Source organism: Neocloeon triangulifer, unplaced genomic scaffold (genome assembly GCF_031216515.1).
Source record: "Neocloeon triangulifer isolate White Clay Creek 2 clone unplaced genomic scaffold, ASM3121651v1 ptg000012l, whole genome shotgun sequence".
In the NCBI taxonomy this organism is placed as follows: domain Eukaryota; kingdom Metazoa; phylum Arthropoda; class Insecta; order Ephemeroptera; family Baetidae; genus Neocloeon; species Neocloeon triangulifer.
Window position 1 is genome coordinate 19,732,861 of NW_026775554.1, and position 23,151 is coordinate 19,756,011.

The 23,151-nt window shown below is 35.6% G+C and overlaps 2 protein-coding genes across 2 annotated transcripts in view; one reads left to right on the plus strand and one right to left on the minus strand.

Annotated features, from left to right (window-relative positions):
• Positions 1-23,151, minus strand: part of LOC132196903 (uncharacterized) — a 38,454-nt gene that overhangs the window by 11,659 nt on the left and 3,644 nt on the right. Inside the window, exon 2 of the mRNA XM_059619842.1 lies at positions 14,911-15,117. Within this exon, the coding sequence (XP_059475825.1) occupies positions 14,911-15,117 (207 nt within the window). The remainder of the gene's footprint in view (positions 1-14,910; positions 15,118-23,151) is intronic.
• LOC132197032 (uncharacterized) lies at positions 1,078-2,889 on the plus strand. The gene is made up of 4 exons (XM_059620060.1): positions 1,078-1,308; positions 1,430-1,557; positions 1,624-1,852; positions 1,967-2,889. The coding sequence occupies exons 1-4, from the start codon at positions 1,138-1,140 to the stop codon at positions 2,822-2,824; spliced, it is 1,386 nt and encodes a 461-aa protein (XP_059476043.1). The 5' UTR covers positions 1,078-1,137; the 3' UTR covers positions 2,825-2,889.

Here is a 23,151-nt window from a genome sequence, read left to right on the forward strand (position 1 = left end):
GCATAATTCAAGATCGGAAGAAACTTGTTGCGTATATATGTTTTTGGAATGACGAGACAGAGAAAGTTTTAATGAGATTGAAAATGCAATTCTTTTTGCTCCCAGTGGAAAAACTTTGGATTGTTTCAAAATTGAAAAGAGTTAATGATGAAAAATTAATCATGCAGAGCGAGAAGTAGAAGTAATTCCTAAGATTAAAAGTCTTTAATCAAAAGTGAGGAGCCCGCGAATTCATGAAGCAAATGATCATCAGAATGACACATCATATTGATATAGGAATACAATTTTTTGTAGGAAAATAAATATGGGAGGGAGCGTTCATCGAATTTTATTTATGAAAAATAAAAACAGTATTTGTAGAAATTTGCAAAATTTGTTTCATTTTTTCATTATTATTATTATTTATTTTTGTAAACATGTACAAATTAAAAAAAAAATGTATGGAAGCAAGCTCCGAAAATTTTATTTTATGGTAAGTACATAATTATATGAGATACATAAAATTTAATTCTCTGGAGATGTTGATTAAAAAAGATTAAATGTATTATACACATTTTAATAGCCTTTATAACCAAATCATTTGCTCCCAACTCTAAAAACAAATAAATATTTTTTCTGGTATTTTATGAAGTCAAAATTTTGGGGAAAAATATTTTCTTTTAATTTTTGATCACAAAATTTCAGTTTGTTATATTAATAGCAATAAAATTTTCATAAATGTAAATTATGTTCCCAGATATCATAAAATATAAAGCTATTAAAATTTAACAAATTTACAGCTTGAAGTAAAGAAGATGCGAGGACTAGAAAAATAATGGTGAGAATGAGCGAGTTGTTGCGCGTTGCATTTTTCCTTCAGACCCCAGCAGCCAGCTGCTGTAGATAGTTGGTCTTGATCAGAATTTACAAAATCATCCTTAGATCACGTGATCCTACTTTGCCAATCAAAGAACTAATTGATTCTGTGAATGGTATGACTTCACGCGCATTTTCACGCGTCATCAAATGATAAATGATAAACATTGGTGAATCCCCGAAGAGCCAGATAATCTGTTTTTTTATGCTGTAAGTACTTATAACACGGAAAGTTTGAATTAATTCTTACTTCAAAGATTATGCACTTAACGACCAAATGCGATGGGGACAACACATTTTAGTAAAAACATGAAGCAGCTGCAATTTCAGTGGGTCCAAGGGAACAAAAGTGGCGGTTCAATGAATATGAGTGACCTTTTTCTCCAGTGGTTGGACAGCGGTGAATACTCCGACTGTACTGTGGTGGTGGGTTTAAATGGTCATCAGAAAAAGGTACACGTAATATAAAATTAGAAAATAAATAGTAAAAGAACAATATTTTATACAGTAATGAAAAAAATAAATTAATTAAATTGTTGTGTGGCGCCTAATTTAATTTTAATTTTTATGACAGTCGTTCAAGTGCCACCGATTGATCTTGGCTACTGCTAGTCCAATCTTTGCGGAAATGCTAAAAGACCAGGCGGACCAGAAAATTGAGCTGACAAACTGCTCACCTGAAAATTTTGATTTGATTTTGAGGTCTTGCATAATATATTTTTATTTTGTTAGCGAATTTTTGCACATTTCATCTGTTACTATTTTAAGGTTCATCTACGGAGGGCAGAATAAAATAATAGAGAGATGCAAAAACTTTTATAGTGGAAAGTTTATCTTTGATTTTGCGGTGCAGTGGAAAATCGAGAAATTAGCTGAGCAGGTCGGCACGACAATTATTCAGTATGGAGATTTCGATGATCATGTTGATCGTTTGCTTAGCTGGCATGGTATACTTGTGAAGCACAATCTCAACGAGCAAGCAGACACTGTCCTCAAGGTATTAATTTTTATTTGTTTTTCCTATGTATATAAAAAACCAGAAAAATTAAAAATTTAAACATCTATGATATGTAATAATTGCAATTAAATAAATGAAGTTCAAATTAAATAGATGTTGCTCAGTCGAGGTGCAGAACTTTGCTTCTATTTGGAAACGGCCTGCAGAGAAACTGTGGAAGCCCTGCTGAAGTCCGACCGATTGAACATCATCAGCGAGAAGGAACTCTTCAATGGTTTGGAGTTTTGGGCCTTGAGCCAAGTGCCTCCGGGAAATGATTCCTCTGCAAGAAAGGCAGCCGCCAGAGAGATTTTAGGCACGATGATGGGCCTCATTCATTTTGGATCGTTAAGCATGGAAGACTTGGCCTTGATTTGCCGTAGCAGCTCTACGCTGAGTGCCGAGGAAAAGGTTGCCCTCTTTGTCCACAAGCAGCTCAACATAAAAGACCCTGTGCTGGAAGACTTTGACCTCACTTCACCCTGGCGAGGATACTACAAGAGGAACACTTTCGTGGTCAAACTGGAAGACAATCTTTGTACAGATTTTGAACTGATTTGCTTCAAAGAGAAATCCTTCGAGCTCAAATTTGAGGTTAGCTCACCGGTTTACCTGCTGGCAGTGGAAGCGCTCGGTGCACATTATTTAAAAACTGGTGAATATCTAGATTTGGAAGTAAATTTGACAACAACTGAAAAAGTCAAGACAAAAGGATACTTAGAATACTATAAAACTGTAACACCTGATGACTGCAAAGTCACACTGACCAACCCTACGCTACTGGACAGCAGAGCACCGTACACTCTGGTTTTGAAGCACCGCGGCCAGGTGGTGGTGCCAAAAATGTTGGAACAGAAAGACCAACAGCAGCAGGTGACGCAAAAAGTTGTTACTGCCGAAGGGCTTGAATTTACTTACCTCCCTGAGCATAGTGATGTCTGTGCTCTTGTATTTGGTTGGCCAAATGAGTAGCATGTCAATTTTTGGAGATAAAACAAGTTTTTTTAATTTGATTTAAACTATCTGATGAAAGTATTCATGTCTAAATAAAATATTTGTATAAATTTTTACTTTAATTGTTTCAAAAAATTGTCCCTTATCAATTAACTGATATATAAATTGCAATATAAATCAGCTGCAGAGAAAGGAACCGCTGAAATTAAAATGAAAGTGAAAAAACAAAATTAATTACTTATGGAAATCAAGCATTTATAAAGTTGATATACTTCCCTTTTAAACTACACAAAATTTCGATTTTAAAGTTATTAATTCATAAGGAAATTGAGCGCTCGGAAAAAAAGCACCTTGGCTTAAAAGACAAGTTTTTGTATCATGAGGGATTTTTGATTTGCAGAGCCGAGACAAATCCCATTCAGGATTCCATAACGACCTTACCGAGAAAGGCGCCTGGGCAAAAACGTTTTGAGAGCACGGCTCGGTATCAAAAGCCCTCAGGAGCCGACAAGATCAGCGTGTCGGTCGCAGGTGCGCGTAATTAAATGAAGCTGCTCTCCATCAGCCGAGGAAATAAAATCGTGGCACGTACGGCGGTATTACTCGGACGGAGAGAGGGACCGAAATTCAATCGGGTGTCCTTTGTGGCGCGTCGCCTGGGATTTTCGATTTTGCGTGCGCTCGCTGCTGTCGGACGCGCGCTCTCCGCTGGGACTGTGACGTGCTCCTGTAAATTTGCAAATACGAGAGAACAAAACAATGCACGATGTGTGCGAACACGCTGCAGCAGAGGCCAGAGGGGTTTTCATTCGATCTTGCTCACACTGACGGATTAGTCCGAATGAGAGTGATGAAGTATTTGTTTCGTGGCAGCTCCCAATTCATCAAAACTCAACTCCAGCAACATCCGGACGGAATATAGGATTGATCTGTGTGCGCTGTCGGGTCGCACACTCTGGGATAAGCCGGCCTGCCGTCCGACCGCAAGGGAGGCCGACATTTGGGATTGTGGGACGCCGGAAGAGGAATGGCTCGGTTGAGGCTAGAAAACAAATTTGCACAGCTTTGATACTCCCTATGCTGGTATGACTTTCTAGCAGACTAAAATTATTGGAAGGGATCTTCCTATCTTATCTTTCTGTTACACTGTTTTTATTTAATTTTCCGTTTAAAATGGTCAAAAAATTTGATTTATTTTTCCCATTTGGTGATAGCTTAATTTCCTTAAAATTGCAGCAAAATAAAACTTTTAGAGCAACTATCTATCTTCTGCAAAACTGAATTTCATAAATTTTGATTATTCTTATCAATTCAAATGTTTATTTGATAATTTTGGTATCACCAGGCAACAGAAACCAACTTTTCTGCCTCTAAAAATAAATTTTAATTCAAGTAATTTCTTTCAATTTTTTTGTTAAAATTGTTAAAAAAAAATGCGCTTTAACTAAAAAAGCTAATGGAGTATTAATTAATTAAAAATTGAAAGCTTTCTCTCATTTCTAATATTTTGGGCAACATTTCTGTCTCTGTAAGTTTATTTCCTTTATTTTTAGTTGCAAAATTATGCTTGAGCATTGATTTTTATTTCTTTCTAGCAGAAAAAAATTTGTTCAAATTTTTCGGTTCAATAATTTCTGGAAAAAGCAGAAGGTTTTTTATTACACTTTTTAATCAAAAGATTTTTATGTTGGAAGAATTCTGAGAAGCCTGGTGCAGAGCACCAGATCATCGGTTAGCAGAATTAATCAAGCGTCCTTTTTCCGCATCCCTCACCAAAATTTATGAGCTACTGGAAACTGATCCGTTCGCAAAGCCTTGCGCCTCTTGATGAATTTGATCCTCCACTGGAAAAAGTAAATAAACAACTGGGCTGAATTATAATATTGAGAGAGACGGAGAAAGGCGCAGTATTTTACTTCTGCTCTGATTCCCACTGATAATTGAAAAAGGGCGCGAGGACGAATTAACGCACCAAAATACACGAAGTTCGTTCGCTTTGTGCTGATTTTGTGTGTCGAAGCACTTTTATTACAATTTTGTTTTTATGTGAATGCGCTATAAGGAAGGCGAGACGCTGAAAAGTCGTCTCGTTTCTTGCTAAAAAGGAAGCCGCACGGAGCAAAAAAAAAAAGAAAAAAAGTTGCCGTTTTCAGAAGAGCGGCAGCTGCTCTGCGAAAAGCTGCAGAATTCCAGAGCCCACTTTTAACACCCACTTGCTTGCCTCTTTTTTCGACGAGAGAAAAAAGTAGAGCGCAGGTGTCGCAACTCTCAAAGGTAAAATTTCGTGCAAATCTTCTGTCGTTTTTTATCTCTCGTTTTTTTGTAGTGAATAATGAAGGGAAATGATAAATTAATTTTTTCGAGTACGGCCAAAAAAACACGACCAGGCTGCTGCGTTGGTGATTTACAAAAAAAAAAAAAAGTGGGTTGAATGTGATGGATGGAAGGGTTGCCGTCGCGATAAATTTGACGGGGTGAACCAATTCCATTTTTGTTTGTCTCTATCAATTTTCCGAATCAATAATGTCTCTTTGCCCTTTAAACTTTTCATGCGTGATTTTCATTCAGAGACTCGATTAAAATTTCATTAGCCGGCGCAAGTAGAGCGCGAAAAAGGGAGATTTGTGGAGAGACAATTTAAATAAGTGAGTTTCCAGCTGCTATTCTCGCGACGCAAAAGTTTTAATCAAGAAAACTGCGCCTCTGTCTGAAGATGTGGGATTGCAGAGAAACATAACTGCTGTCGTGCCAAATGCGAACCTGCTGCTTGTGACATGGCAGGTCATATGATGTGAAATATGTATTTTACGAGAATTGATAAGAAAGTTGATCTTGGGAAATTATTAGATTGTTAAAAACTTCATCAGAAAACTTTGAGGAAGAGACTTCAAGATTTTCTTGTCTATGCACAATATTGGCTTTGGATGTCTGAGAAGTCTGCTAATTTAATTGAACACAGTTAATTAAGATAATTAATAATTAATTGAAAAATTTATAAAATTAAATTAAAATATACAATTCGTCACAATAATATAGGAACAAATAAACCTTCTTATGACTCTCATGAGTTCTACATTCGGCTTTTGTTGAAAAATATTTACTACATTTGGCTGATGTTGAAAAATAGTTCTACATTCGGCTGATCTTGAAAAATAGTTCTACATTTGGCCGATGTTGAAAAATAGTTCTACATTTGCCTTATGTTGAAAAATAGTTCTACATTTGCCTTATGAATTTGTCATAAAAGAATTAGTAAAGAAGAGGTTTAAAGACAGTCACAATGACGCGAATAATATGGAATTAATATAAAGATCGAATTATTTGTTTTTAATTTTTGCTTTAATTTCAAATGTTTATTTTGAACGAAAAATTTCACATAAAATGTAAAAAAAAACATTTGCTAAAATCCGCTAAAATCATAAAAAAATCTCGCTTTAATATTCTCACAGCTTAAAGCTTAAAAACGTAATGTTTGTATTCTTTTTCATAACGGAAATTTATTCTCCTAGTTTTTATTTGTCTTTTTGACTTTTTTAAGCAAACGTAATCTTTCAAGATTTAATTAAAACGAGAAAAGTGCTTAAATAATACGTCCTTAAGCCATATGCGCTCGAGTGGGGCGGCAATTGCAAAAAAGGCCGTGACGAGGAAAATGGTCTTTAAATTGGGAGACTACTTTGTGTGGAAGTCAAGACGGGTGGGTGTACGTTTCATCTCGCGCGCGCCAGAAACGTTACACCATTCTTGAGTAATTTATTTGCAAATTCCATTGGACGTCGTCGCCGCTCTTTGCCTTTATTACAAAACGCGCGTCGAAGAACGAGGTCTGCAAAACGGAACACACACAAAAGCCAGGACGACTCGGGTTGCCTCTTTTCACTTCAAACAAGGCGCACAAAGGAAGCGAAAGGTGAGAAAAGCGGAAAGACTCGCGAGCTTTATTCGGTTTCGTTTGCAGAGGAGGAGAGAAAGCCCGCGGGCCCAAATTTTAATTGATGTCTCAATTACAGTGAGCGGAGCAAAGAGATAACGACGTGTGTGTGCGAGCGCGAATATATATTAAATGTTGATGTGCATCCGGGCAAACTTTGCAGCTAACGACGCTTCTCTCTCTCTCACGCGCGAATATTACCGTTTTAATTTTCACCAGAGTTGAGACGGAATCCAAATGTTCCCCTCGCTCCGTTTTGCAATTTTCGCACAGAGTGTAACTTTGAGGCAATTAATAATTTATATTAAACCTTTGTGTTGCCGACAAGTGAAATTAGTTTTGGCACAAAGGAAAGGCAGATAATTATTTATTTTCAGGAAATTCAAAGGGAAATGGTGAGTGAAAAATATTTAAATGCATTTTTAATTGAAGAGAGTATAAGCGCTGATTTTGCAATGTGTGCTCTTTCAGTTAATCTGCTGATGTAGAACATTTATGGCTGTGAGCTGCTGCTCGTTGGGATTCATTGCACGTCAAGCAGAGAGAGAAATGTGTATTTCATACATAGGAGCTTTGGCTATCGCACATCGCAGACACATGTGTATGTTCACAAAGCTTTCGCTTGAAATGTTGGAAATGGGAAATATATAAAACGTACAATATAAAAAAGCAGCACTGAACTTGAAAGCTGAGTGTTGAATATTTTAAAAGTCAACTGTAGTCGGGCTTTTCTTATTTAAGGAGCTTTAAAAAATTGTAATTTTTTTCTTAGAATTTTTCCTCTTTTTCTTAAACGTGTCACTGGACCTGGCAGAGCCGTTCTTTATTTTTATAAATAATCATAATTCATTAGGGAAAAGCCCATTTTTTCCTATGAACAAAACTTGAAATTCACAAGCGGTAATAGTCAGGCCCTGCAAGTGCCGATAACACAGAATTTTGTTTTAATCACTGTTTTTTTTCTGAACAAATGGGTTTTTTCAATTTTTTTCTCACTTACTAGTGAAATTTTGGCCAAAATCCGTAATCGAGACTTGAAGAGCCGTTTTTTTTTAGTAAAAATAAATTTGTATGAGGACCAAGCCATGACCGTCTCCTCAAGTGCCAACTTCTGCACTCAAGTTTGAATTAATATTCGGCGCTAAATTATAAATTAAAAATTTTTCTTTTGAAGGGTTTTTCAAAATATAAAACAATCATACAGCATGGAAATGAAGAAGTTGGGCTTTTCCTCGTTGTAAAAATTGTTTTTATTGTAAAACAATAACAAAAACAATTTTCTTACAACGAGGAAAAGCCCGACTTCTTCATATCCATGATCATCTCCTTGAGTGTCAATTTCTTTTAACCGCTTTTAACAAATCATACAGCAGTCTATAGATAAATAATAATAAAAGTTGTTGATTGAAAGAGCTTGTCAAATCAAAATGGAATAGAACAGTCGTTTCACGGCCATTCAAATTTCCTGCCTGTTTGGTATAAATGTTTTATATATTTTCTAATCTTCATCCGTTCCGTCTAATTTCATTGATTTTGTGACGCGTGCAGTATAATATTCTGGTGGAAACTATGGCCGGCTGACCACACAACACGGCGCACGAACACAATGAATTATGCAAATTGCGCTGCGGTCGGCGGCGGTCGACGCGCGCAAAACGAGAAAGATCGAGCCTCACTCAGGCCCCCGTTATTACATAACCGCGCGCTTCTCTCCTCACACAAGAGGGTAGCTCGGTTTTTGCAGCCGGCAGGCAATTTGAAAGCTCATCTCTCTGGTGCAAGTAGTGCATTGTGGCGTCGCGCAAGTGGCACGCTTTGATGTCTCCTCCCTGTAATGAGAGCAGCCTGAGGCCGAGCCGAGAGTCAAATTGGCCGGAATTTCAGAGAATTTCGCTAATTAATTTGCGTGCGAATTTCGCACCATACAATATTGTTTGATGCGTGTGCGTTTCGCGGATGACTTGCTCACTAACTTTCTCTCTGGCAACCGAGTTAATTCGGTTAAGACTATTCGCCTCTGGTGCTGAAATGGAAAACGCCTGTGCTGGTCTTACTTTGTACACCAACGATATTTGCTTTGACTCTTGCAAGAGCAAGTGTGATTACAAAAGTTGAAAACAAACTTTGTTCAGAATTAATGAATGAAGCGGGAATGAAGGTTTAATTAATATATTTATATTGTATGATAAGAAAAAAATTTAAAATCTATATTTAATATAAAGGTAGGGTCAGGTCAATATAAATATTAGATTACAAAAAATCAATGGATTTTTTTTTTAAATGGCATTTGCCCATTTAATATTACATACTAATTTTTATGAATTTAATTGTCTTTTAATTTTTGTATTGCATTAACATTTATTCTTGAAAATAGCATGGGTAGCAAGAAGGCTAAATAGTTTAAATCGTTTAAATATTATAATTTCCGAGATTAAAATAATAATAAATAATGACTAGCCCAGGACAGATATTTTTGAAATGAAATTGTAGGTAGAAATTATTTTGTGAAAAAAAAAATTTTTATCAGTCCAGCAATTTAATTAGTAGCAACTATTATTTTTCATTTTAATTTCATAATATTTTCTGATGAAATTCAATTATTCAGTCTTTAATGCAAACGTACAATAAGTTCCTGTTTTCTTTTTCACATTTTCCCCTTGCTGCTGTCATTACGAGTTTTTTTCTCCTGGCCGTAGTACATACATTGTGCCTGGCAGTATATGGTGGTTGCGATACTAGAGAATGGAAACGGTTACTTTGCGGAAAACGAGCACTCCGTGCAGTGCATTGTAATCGGTGTTGGAGCGAGATGAGAAGAAAATGTGTGCGTGCACAAAGCCCTTCTAGCCGCGCTGCAGCGAGTGGTGGCTTATTTGCGGTGGATTTATCCTTCTCACGCCAGACTGCTTTCACGATGAATAATACGCATCCCGGCAAGAAATATCGCAGGCAATTCATTTTGCGTGACAGAGACGCGAGAGCATATAATTTTTATAAACCTAAAAAGCGCGAATGGAAAATTCAAAGTTGAAAGAAGATTTCCGCTTGCTATGTGATGAGAGTGACGAGATCTTTTTACATGGTTTTATCATTGAACTACTAAAAAGAAAAATATTGAAAAATGTGACCTATGAAAATGATCTGGAGTATAATTTTAATTTAATTATCATGAAAAGTGACCAATTTGTGGTGTGTAATGTAAAATATTGATTTTTATGTAACAAAATACATTTTATAGATTGGCGATCATTCACGAAAACCCAATTTTTATTTATTATAAAGACCACTATTTTGTAATTTCAAAACAGTAAATTTCATTTTATTACATATTCTTGATTAACTTCATTATTTAGCTATTAATTTTCTTATCTTCTTTCATGTGAAATGTGAAACAAAGCTGCAGAGTTGGTGGCCAAAAACTTTTGTTAAATAAAAACAACTCTCTAAGTAAAAGAAATTTTTATATCATTTTAAACGCATGTAGAGAACATTAGGATTTTTCTTTTTTTATTTGCAATAAATTTTGATGATTTAGAAAATCAACCTAGCCAATACAATTTTACTTTTAAACCCCAGGTGAATTAAAAAAACGACCGCTAACAGAAATTTGATTTGAATATCTGGTCAGGAATTCTCATAGGATTTAAAACTTACATTATTTATAAATTGCTTTGTCAGCTAATTATTTATTAATTTAAATAAATATATAAATATGAAATAACACGTAACACAACAGAAAAATTTAATCAGTTCTTAAATAAACCTCATTGAAAAATATAAAAGACCAACAAAACTGAATTCTAAATTTTTTCAAGTACCAGAGCAGAATGCAGGTCAGATTGCATAAGTTGTCCTTTAATTTTTTCAGTTCAGAATTTTCATGAAATCCATTGCGAGCTTCTTATTTTTAAGTAAATATTATTAAAAAATTTAAAATAAATATTTTAGCTCACTGAATTAAGTGGAAAAGTGAATGTTTGATATAGATTTCCTTGTTGATTTTAATAAATAAAAAATTTTAAAAAGAGATAATGTATGCAATATTCATGTGTGTATCTTATTTCAACTCCACGTGCAAAAGCTGTTGAAATATTCTCGTAGAGTTTTCCACTAACGACATCATCACCAGTCGCGCCAAGCATTACCGGGCTCTTTTTTCACACTCACATTTTCGAATTTGCAAGTCGAATGAGAAAGTGCTCTTGACACGCTTAAGCAAACGCGATCATTATCCGTCTCACGTCATGCCCGGCCGAGGAAAAAGGGTGGAAAAAAGCAGGGCTAAATAACGTGTATCGGGGAGGCGCGACGCCACTCCTCATTTCCATCTCCGAGACGCAATCACGCCATTGTAATTTGGAGCATTCAAGAGAGAGAGAGGCACTCTCGATGAGATGTCAATAGTAGTTGACATTCAAAACGCGTCCGTCCGCAGCGTTGGAAAGTTTTGCGTTCGCGCCAGAGATCGGCGGCGAGAGTGAGTGACGCGTCCCGAAGTTGGACAAAACAACGCGAGTGACGTCGCAATCAAATGGGGCGACTGACACGTCTATTGTGCCGATCTAATTTTGGCCGCGCTTTGTTTCGTTCTGACGTAAGTTGCCCTTGCGATGGCCCTTTTGTCTTGTCATTCAATGCCGAAACTTGTAAATATAATGACACATTATGAAACGGAAACAGTTTGTATATAAAATAAGCATTGAACTTTGAAGATAAAAAATATTTAAAAAGTCATTAAATGACAGATTTGCTTATATCAGTTGATGACATATTGAAAAAAGACATAATATGGTGATATTTTTAAGTCAGGCCAAGCTACATTAAAATTGATACATCTCTACATTAAATTGACACAAATTAATGAATAAGTAGTCCATATGCACTCCAGTACAATCTTTTCTTTTCCAATTTCATCATTGAACAAAAATTTAAACAAAAATAGAGGCATATTAAATAATTGAAATTAGATATATATGATAAGGTATTTTTTATTGTTATCATTATAACGAAGATTGGCTTTTCAAGTTCAAAATAATTAATGGCTAAACCCCGTCAACAGCACATAGTAGCATAAACAGTGGATCAACCTTTTGAAATAACACAAAATTAATTGTTAACGGGTCAAAGATGAAAAGCACAAAATTTCAAAAGAATCAAGAACTACGTAAACAAGTTCATTAAGTAATTATCACTTCATTAAAATTTTTCATCTCGGCAGTTTCTCATTTTGGTGCTTTCTGGTGTTTATTTACAGAGAAAAAAAATCCTTGTTATTTACCTAATTAGTGATCATCTTTGAGTAATTAAACGCTAGTAGGTGAAAATGACTTAAAAATTTACCGTAAAGGAGAAATTAGGTCTTATTTTTAATTAGGTTCGAACATATTCGTAAATGAATTAAATTACGTTAATTAAAGTATAAGAGGTAAATATTGTTGCTAATTCAGGTTAAACATAAAAATAACTATAATTTTTTTCCACGAATTAATTGAAGATTTTCATTTCAACTGGGTATTTCTTCGAAAATGTAGGACTGAAAATTGAAAAGTAGCGCAAACATAACAAACTGACCCTATTCAAGGTGGTTTTTGTTTCATCATCGGCTGCGAGTTTGGGTTTAGTACGCAGTGTTTTGCTTTCCTCCCTCCCATCTCATCCCCGTTCGCTCTCTGCAAACATCGTTCCGCTCCAATTGGCCAAGCCGAGTTTAAATAAAACAAACGGAGGAAAAGCAGAATGAGAAATCGAAATAATAAATAAACACACGGCAGAGAGAGGAAAATGGAGATAAATAAGGGTTTCATATTTTGGCGAAGACTCTCGTCGGGCTTCATTAAATGGCGTCGGCGAGGCCCTTTGGTGCACCTGGCTGGGACGCAACCACCCCTGCACTAATCCGTCCATACCAAGTGGTGGCAGGCGTGAGGTGACCAACTGCTCATTAGGCCGCCATTTGGAAAAAGCTTGTGCTCTGCCTCACGTGCATCGCACACTAATGAGCACCAACAAAAGAGCGCCCGTTTTGCGGCCGAGTGGTGTGCGAGGGAGCCGAAATTACGCGCGAGTGAAAAGTTGCTCGCAGCTTTTTGTGCGTCCACACCATCCTACACGGACGTGTTGTTTAATTAATTAGCAAACACGTCGCGTAACACAGCAGCTTTTTTCGTCAGTTTTATTTTCGACGCATCACCTTTTCTTTTCATACACGTGGGCGCGTTATTTAATTAAGTCGCACCAACAGCGCGACACATCAAGTCACCTCTAGACTGGCGAAGGTTGCTTTTTTTACTTTGGAAAATGGAAAATTTTTATGCTCAAATTTCAGTTAAAAAAAGTCATAAATTTAGTCGTTTTAAAAAAAAATGCGTCTTCTTTTGCAATTCATTTGATTAAATTCTATGACAAGAATTATATTCTGTTGTTCTAAATTTATGTGACAATTATACTGATTTTTGAAAGTGACTAAATTAAAAATTTAAATTTTTATCTTCTAATTAAAACAATTGCTTTGAATTATAAAAAAATGTTGCATATTGTTGTTAAAAATTAAGAAAGAAATTAATATAAATCAATGATAAAAAATTAAAATAGCTGTTTGAAGATATAAAAAAAAGTCTCAGAATTATTATTATTTATTCTTCTTGGACAATACAAAAATTTAAATTGGAAAAAAGAGAAGAAAGGGTTTACAACTAGCAGATGTCTGCTAAAACGCCCGACATCAAAAGAGACACGGCCGCCGCGGTAAACCCACGGAATAGTCATAATTATAAAATAAATAACAAATTCTCAGAATAATAAAAAAATATTTACAAAAATTCTGCTTTATCCCAAAAGGACAAATTTGGAAAGAGACATTGGCAAATAGAATTTCAAAAATTTAAACAAAATTTCACCAGTCTAGTTATGACAATAGAAGTTGAGCGTTTTGACTCCGAGAAATGAAATTTAATTAAGCAGACGTTGCGGGAGTTCTCCACATTTAAACGCAGAAACGAGTTGTGAGTTAAACACAAATTAACTCGACGTCAGCTTTGATTGCAGTGATGCCGTACAAGAAAGTTTGTTTCACCTTGTTTTCCGCCGCACTTTGTCGCCTGTCAGTTGCATGGCACGGTACAACGGCGGGCACAACACACCAACCAACAACTTTGTTGCACAACTGCACGCGAGTCGATAAAACACGGCGGCCTCATAGAAGGGAAGCCTTCGTGTACCAAACTCAATATGCCTCGTTCTCCTTTGCAACAATAAAATTGCTTAACCGAGGGAACATAACTTGATTTGAAACGTCTGTAGTTATTTCAATAAAAACGTCAAAGTTAGTCAGACAAACCGGGACAATAAACTATGAACATTGAATTAAAATTATGCTTCAATTTGTAAGCAACGTATACATAAGAAACATTTGGGAAAAATAATTTAATAATAATTAACGTTGCAAAAGTTTCTCTAATTAAAACTTTTTATAAGGTAGAGACGGGAATAAGTAAAAGTGTTGCAAAATTTGTTCAATTAAACTGTGATAATAAAAGAAAAGGAGGGTAAAAGTTATAATTATATTAGTGAAAATCTCTATTTTCTTAAAAAAAAAAAATGACTTTTTAGGCTATAATTATGAAAACGCCGCAGGCACGTAAATGCAAAAAATGCTTTTTGATTGGGCCAAAGTTTAAAAATTTAAATAAAATAACCTGGATATTTTTTTTCTGAAATTTATCCAGGCACGCATTTTTAAAGGATCAATACAAAAGATTAAGATCCTGCAAAAAAGATATTATTAAAAGTGAATTTAATTATTTTAATTTAAACTCATTCAAAATTTGTGAAATGTGTGCTTCGATTTTTAATTACATGGTTCAAATTCCATGTTATTATAAAGATACCGGCTTAAAATTAATTCATTCTAAAACTCGCAACTTCTGTTGAAAGTTCAAACAGAAAATAGCAAGCACTGATTGGTTAATTAGCGATATGGCGTATGAGTGAACAGAGATTTCGGCAAGGCAAACATTTCACCGCCACTCCATTTGAGGAACTCATGGAAGGGCTGTAGGCACGTTCTCTGCCCGCAGGTTGTTGTTATTCGGGAGCAAAGCAAACAAACCGCGAGAGTTCGCGCAACTTGTTCTCTATCGTAGCCGCGCCGAAACAAAGGCAAATAACTACTCACCGTACTCGGAGTCGTCGGAGAACTCGTCAGTGAGCTCAAAGTCGAAGAGGTCGTGCGCCAGGTGGTTGACCGGCGGCGCCTCGGACGGAGTCGTGGCGGTCGAGTTGGCCGCGCTCGAGTTCTGTGACGCGGTCGCCTTTTGTGTGTTGTGATTGTCATCGGGGTCCTCGTGCGGTAATCGACCGTAGCCCCGCTTGCTGCTGTTACCTGTTGAGCACAAAACACAAATTGCCTGTTTATTTTCCCTGTGTCGTGTTTGTGAGATGTGAAATTTGGCTTCGTGCAATTATCAAGTTTGCCGCCGCCGTCGAAAACTCAATTTATGTGCGAGCTGTTTTCCATCGAGTTCAGCGAAATGGGTTCCACAAAGATGAATAGCTCTCGATGGTGTTGGAAAAGTAATTTGTTGACAAACAGTGACTTAATTTATATGAAAACCAGGAAATTCATTAATTTTCCAGTCTGATTTTGCATCAAATTTAACAATAATGAAATGATTATGCTTCTCATCTCTCCGATTTGTCTTTCTACTATTTCTTGCAGTGACATTGATATTAAAATAAAAAGGTTTTATATTCCCTTATTTTTAATGTGAAATTTATTCTTAATATTATCAGTATTAAAATGGAAAAAAATATGGCAAAGAAAATTGTAAAACATGCTAAAAACTGGTTTAAAAATTTCATTTTTTTTATTATTTAAATAAAGGTGGATAATGACAACCAAATCAACTTTTTCTCGCAATATTCATTTTTTTTTATCAAATAATAGTTCAAAGCAGATTCTAACACAATTTAAATTTATTTTATTACTAAAAATCCATTAATTGAAAGTTTCAATTGAAACATAAAGTTTTTTTTTAGCCATTCCACAGAATCCTTGCTCGGTAAAACTTTTCTTTTTGATTTGTTGGTTAATTTTAAATACGACTGTTGCAATAGTTCCTGGATTTTTTCCTGGGAAAAGCGGCGATGTGTGAATTTTTACCTCTTTCCGCACACAAAACGCTTTGCAGCAGATAAACGCAGCCTGGTGAGCACGTAGGAAGCGCGGGTTGCATACCAAGTTCAATGCGATTTCAGTATATTTCTTGCCCCGCTGCACAATGAATCCGCAAAGCGAATGGGGACATGTTTCGACCGCAATGTTTCGTCGGAATGCAGAACGAATGCAGTTGCAGTCGTGTGAGTTGAACAGCGTCGCAGCAGCCATTGCTGTTCACGTGATCCAATTTATCATTCAACGTGAAATCTCTTAATCCAGTTTGAGTTTGCTCTGCACTTTTCCTCGTCAGCACTCTCTTTAATGTGCTGAGTATGTCTCTTCCAATTATATTTATCAGTGATTCTTAAAAAGAAAAATTAAAGCAGTTATTTTCCTGGATTAATTTACGAATTTCTTATCTCTTGGGTTTGAAGTTTGAATTGAAATAATTAAATTGAATTATCTAAAGACATGATAAGTTATCTCAAATAAATTGACATAAAGTTTAAAAAAAAATTATTTACTTGAAGCGTCTAAACAGGATATACAAATTTTCAAAATTTTTGTTCTGTGACTCATTTGATTGCTTTTACGTTTGAGATAAGTAAAATTGCAAATTTTTGTTACAATTTATGTATAATTATAGTTGCAAATTTTTTTGGTAACTTTAAATTGCGTAAAAAAGTGATGTTTCTAAAAATGTTGCATTTTACAGGATCAATAGACGAAAGTCAATGGTAAATTTATTTTGTTTCTTGTAGTTTTTTCTGTATAGCTGGTTGTCATCTGCTACAATTTTTTCTCTCAAATAATTATATTAATTTGATATATGCGATATGTCAAATTTGAAATATTTACTAACATATTTTATAAATTTTGAGCAAAGGAAATTAAATTTTTTATGTGTCTCTCTAATTATTAGTTGCAAATTGTGTTTATTGATCTATCACAAAGGCAATTGCTGCCCATAACGGGATACATCATTTATACATTCAAAATTATACAAGTTAATATAATTGAGAGAAAAGATGATAATTATTATAAAATTATTTAATCAACTTATTCCGTCTATAAACCTTTTCAAATAACTCCTTTTTTTACTAATTCAAAAATTTTGATCGACAAACAATCTTGTATACTTTGCTCACCTTTTAGCAGAGTTTCCAGCCGTAAAAATAAAAAAAAATAAATGTGCTTTCACCGAAAACAAGGCATAACGAGCCAATTAAGGCCCACTCAGAAAACCTTCACCCGTGCTGCCGAAACGGTTAAAATTTTCATTTGGGTAATTAATGAGAAGTTGAAACTTGGAAAGATAAACTTTTTGCGCTTTTGGTAGGCAGAATTGCAAACGAGAGCACGCGTCGCGGACGTACGCAAACAAGCAACGCACACCCTAACAAACTCGCTCAACTGCCTCAGCCTGTGAGAGTATTTACGTGAGGGAGATCACTGTAATTCGGTGTGAAGCGAGCGATTGCTGTTTGAATTAATTAGTAACGGGAGATATATAGTTGGCGGCATCTGCGCACTTGGCACTCGCGAGAATTGATTATACACACCAGAGCAGAGGGAAATCGCATGTTCGCATTAATGCATCGCCAGCCAGTGCTGGCTGCTGTGACAAGTTTTAATTAAAAAATATAATACAACACACGAGCCGGGTCGACAGCAAAATTATTCTGAAGCCTCGCCCGTTTTCTGATATTGTCGCTGGGAGGCTCGTCGGGCCCGAACGAGGGACATGCGACGCGAGAGATAATAAATGGCTTTTAGACATGCATATTTAGCCACCGACCTCGTCGAATGGATTAGTGGACGAGCGCGGCCGGGCCTAATCTTTTGTGAAAATACAACCAGCCTGACCCGTTGCTGCGTGTGACAACGAAGGTCAAGGCGAATTTCGTCCCATTGTGAGCTGCGGAATTACGCTCGCTTTTGTGTAAAATGCCTTTATGTAAAATGCTGCTTCCTCTATACTCGCCGGCAGGTTTATTTTCGTGTCCTTTGACATCTTTTGGCTGCTCTGAATAAATCAAAATTGTGATAAAAAGGCTAATTTTAGTTAATTTAGAAATTTTAAATATTGTGGACCTTAAAATTAATGAGTGAAACATGCACTTTGGTTTCATTTAATAAATTGGAAACAAACATATTGACACCCTCCTTGAAAAACTAATAACTATTTTCTTTTCATCATTTCTTTTTTTTACTAAACTATATAATTTTAGAAAGCATACAAAGCAAGTAAAATTTACGGACATCTTTTTACTGTTGCTTGTTAAAATTAACTTACTATATTTAATAATATATGTAAGAAAATGTAAATTTTTGTTAAATTTTTTAAATCAGTGTGTTTATTTATTTTATATAATTATTCTATTTTTGTCTATATGTTAATAATTTCAGAAAAATGAATATAATTTAGATAAAATAAATAAAAAGATGTTCCCTGCCGATTCAATCATTCATGATATACTTTGTAAGAAAATTTATATTTAATTCACCCTCCAAATTTTACTGTAATTGATTTAGAAATTAATAAATTCCTCGACGATATAAATGTTTTAGCAGAGCAGATATAAAAACTCCAATTTAATATTAATTAATTATTTGAAATTAGATCTTAAATCACCATTTTTTTTATGGTGATCATAGTTTCTGCCGTAAAAGCAGAAAAGATTTAGGAATTAATCTAGCCGCTCTGGCCGTAAAGCAGGTTTAAAGCTTCTGTAATGACGCACGTTTGTGCCTCTGCAGCACAAATTCTTCTAATACGACACACACAATTTTCGCGCGTAAGCCATTTTAAATGCCGTAAAACGCGATCATCCAGCCTAACACGATTCGCCGTCCAATCTGGCAGGATCTAGGTTTTGTCCCTTTTATATGGCATTGGAAATAAAAAGGGCAGCGAATGTTATTGAATGGAAATAAAAAAGCAGCGATGGCCTGGATTATAGGAACGATGCGCAAAAAGCATATATATGTGTTTGCCAGCTTTGGTGCGCAATGGGTGTAGAGGTCGCTCTCTTAATTTTCCGAACGCCATTCAGAGCAATTATTGAATTTTAGCGAATGGTTGAGGTGTGTAATGGAAAGTAAATGGGAAATCCATTAAATCAAGATAAATCGTACAGGTGATTTTCCAGGAAAGTATTAACCAATCTTAATTGATTGATGTGGTAATTAATTAGATTGCCTTTACCAGGAAACCTGTTTAATTTTTTGCATCAGTAAATTCGATTTAATTGAAAAAGTACACCGAGACCAGCGTTTGAAGACTTTAATTAATTTCAATACAAACTAATCAGCTCGTGATTGAGAAATAAAAACCTTTTTAGTGTCCTTAATGAAATAAAAATGACAAAAAAGAATTTACAATCTACAGATATGAATTAAATGTACTTTTCGAAAACAAAAAAAACCGTTATTTTTTTATTTCTTGATTTCTTCACTATTCTGTGAAAAGTAGAGTTTTAATTAAAAATTGATATACAAAAAAGTTACTAAAATTTGTATTATTATTATTTTTTTTTATATCTAAGTTTTGTAGATTATTTGAACTTTCCTTGCTCCTATAGTTTTTTTTATATATATATGTATAAACCCATTTTTCAACCGGGACAAAGCACATTTTTTCACTCTCTTTAATTATACACGTTCTGTATCTCAAAACTTTGATTGAACTCTGAAAACTAACCTTAGATTTAAAAACTGATTAAAAATACATACATTGATACATTTGCAAAGAGCTGATTAATTTTTTTAATCATATCATGTAGACCAAACGATCAACTATAATATAATAAGCAATTTCCCATTCTTTTTCTGCCAACGTATGATATTGAGAATGGAATTGAAGTGTCAGTAAAGCAATTCGCACGTCACGTGTGGCATGAATATTTTTCCGAACGGATGCATTTTCCCGCAGGCGTCGTTTTGTTGAACAGCATCTGTGCACCTGCCGCCAGCATTCCATAATATAATGCATAAATATATTATATTTTACCCCATCAACGTGTCACCAGGCCTGAATGGAATCGAGTTAATTTCATCTCTCGCGGTACAATTTCCGCGCCATCACGTGTCAGTCAGAGATCTGCATTCTGCTTATGCATGACCTTTTTCCACGACGATTTCCTCTCGATCGCGAGCGAATCCAAGCAGCAATACTATTCCGTCGTACTGAAAGGACTTCTTTGCAAATCTCTGCGGGCAGCAATTTCTGCGAGAGGATTAAGGAAAAGCTCTTTGCAAGCTCGGCGAAAATGGAAATTGATCGAATTCGAGGCGCGATTTTGCAAAACACTCGCGGGACCAAGCAAGTTTGGGGCCACCGACTAATCTGACAACAAAGTTTTAGTCGATTCCTATGTGGCCAAATACTTAAGAGAGACGGTTGGAATTTGCCCAATTTCCGATTGGCTTGTAAGACCCTAGGCTATTTCAATAAATATGCTAATGAGAGGAATTTATATTTATTTCCCAGATGAAATTGCTCTCCTCCAACTTTGTCTGGGCCAAATTTGATTTATCCTCGTCTGCGTGCAAAGTAAATTTGAAGTCTCTCTTTGCGAAAAATGAACAAAACAAAGGCAGCTAGGGCGCTTAATCTCGCGGGACTCATTTCCTGGCCGTGCTATATATTTTTTGTTCGTTCCTTTTTTGTTTTCCTTTAGTGTGCACGTGCCAGGCGTTTTCATAATTTTCGCAACTCACTGTGCCGAGCACTCACAATTGCAGTTTAATTACGGGGGAGATGTGCGAGTTGAATTCACTTCTCTCTTATTTCATACAGAATGAGCGAGGCGAGCGCAACACAGTCCTCCGTAATTAAAATGCCGAGCAGCGTTTTTCCCATTTATTCTCGAGATGGAAAGGAAACAATTGCAAAGGCAGAGAGAGAGTTTTGCTTTTTTCTGTGTTTGATAAAAGCAGGCGAGCAATTTTCACTGACAAGAGAGATTGGATTGAAATGAACCGTGTATTTTGAAGGACTGGATTTGTTGTTTACATTCCGACGAAAGTAAAAAATAAAAAATTAGACGAAAATCTTTGTGAGAATATTACTATTTAGTATTTCAATTATTTTGAAATCATTAAAGATGAGAGATATGTAGAGTTTATAATTATTTATACAGATTATGCGATAATATTTTGGTTTTAATTTAGTTAAAACTAAAAAAATTAATATACTGTAAAAAAGAATTGTCCTTACAAAGCTCGTCTGAAATAATATCATCAAATTCGTTCAAAGGGCTTGAAGGGCTTAACAAGATATATTCATAAAATAAAAATTGTGTATTGAATATTTTAGATATTTATTTAATTTTATTTGCAGACTATCTCGTCTGAGAGAGCGAGAATTTTTGCAATTAAAAGGCATAATAACTTCCTGAGCGGTTTCTGTGCAACACAAACGTGCATACCGATGAACTTGCATTGCATTTTAATGAGGCACGTCCTTTCACATAATTATCTGGTGCATGCCGAGTTGTGCACACAGCGCTGACGGCGAATTCGATGCGTCGTTCTGCACAAGACAATCGAGATTGCCTCGGGCAGGAATGCGAGGGAATGTACTAATCAGACTTTGAAAGCTAATTAGCTTCGCGTCTCTGGTATTCGTGACTTGCAGATTTTATCTGAAAACAGATATTTTTTTCGGTATCTTTGACCCCATTCGAGTATCCAGAACGCATGAAATTAAGGCAACTGCCCGATCCTAGTAAAATTTGGTAGCTGAAATAAAAAATAATTATAATGCATAGGGTATGCCAAAATTCAATTGTTTCTAGCATGGAAATTTCAAAGAAATTTTACTGCTTTAGACCCTAATGTTTTATTCAATTTCTATCATAAGTTGATAGTTCTCCCGCAAAAACCAACTAAAACTTGCACGTATAAAGATTCCTTTAGCCAAGTATATGTAATAAAAAGTTACGTCATAAATTCGTAGAGATTTCGGCGGCCATTTTAGCGCACCACGGTTCATGTGACATCTGATAAAAAGTTTCCGCCGACTCAATTAATGACACGACCGCTAAAAAGACCGTAACATTTACCTTCCATAACTTTTGGCCAAGAATAGCACTTTTAATTAGGGTGCTCGGCCGAAAATTGAATTTTCCGCCGCTTCTCGCTGGGTACATTTTATAGCCGGCGTGGGGGTGAGTGGTGTCTTTGTTTATATTCCGCCGGTGCGTGCTGTTTGCGAGGAGCAAAACAGACAATGAGTGTCAAGCGCATGCACAGGCTCACAATAAAGAGATGGCAACAATGGCCGGCGCGCAAGACGAGAAATTAATTTCGCCGCGCAATTTCACAAAAGTAATTCTCTTCGCTGAACGCAGTAGCAGCGCGTTTATCACAAAGGCAACTTAAGAGACGCCTCCACGCGCACAAAGGACATCCCTCCTCTTTGACTCGGCGAAAACTTTCCGCTTTCGATAAATTTTGCGAGCTGCGACGAAAAGAAAAAAAAATAAATCTCCGTGCGGGAAATTCGCCTCTTTGCACTACTTTATTTCCATCTTTGATCTGCGCGTCGGGATTTGTCGGGCTTCCACAAGCTAATGCTTTTCCAATTTCTAATAACTTAAGCGACCGAGCTGTCAAAATAATTTCCGCGTTGATTCCCCGAATCGTATTAATTTGGTAAATGGCTTCACAGAATCCATAATGTGCAGAAAATTTAATACAATATGCGCGTGATTAATTTGTACCTTGAATTAAGTCAATTTATTTCTATCCATCAGGATTTTCTTAGTATCTTCAGAGAGTTTCTTAATTAAAAAAAAAAAAATCAATTATTTTGAAAAATAAAATCCAAATTATACCATTGCGGAAGAGTTTCAGCAATAAAAGTAACACTTTCACTGTAAATAATTTTTTCCTAAATCATTGCCGGCCACTTGACAAGCGCCTGAACCTTTGAAAGTAGGCAACCTGCGTGACTTTACGATGAATAAATTAGAGATTTCTAGACAGATTCAGTAGTTGCGCTAGTCTTGATTTGCATTGCATAAATTTTTAAATCAATAATAATGCGCATTGACCTCTAAGTAAGTCTGACCCGTTGTTAGAAACTGAAGTTTAAACTGGATTTATAAAAACAGTGTGTGAGAAGAACAAAATAACAAAATTAATTAAGAAATAAATTCTGGAATGTCCCCAAAAATTCTGTCTTTAAAAAAGTTTGAAAAGTTAAACAGGAAGACAGGGCAAAATAACTAGCCTGTCTCGCGATTTCGC

Coding starts and splice junctions, on each gene's coding strand:
- LOC132197032 (XM_059620060.1), top strand. CDS start 1,138: ATGGGGACAACACATTTTAGTAAAAACATGAAGCAGCTGCAATTTCAG. Junction 1,558..1,623: donor AATTTTGATTTGATTTTGAG/GTCTTGCATAAT, acceptor TACTATTTTAAG/GTTCATCTACGGAGGGCAGA. Junction 1,853..1,966: donor AAGCAGACACTGTCCTCAAG/GTATTAATTTTT, acceptor CAAATTAAATAG/ATGTTGCTCAGTCGAGGTGC.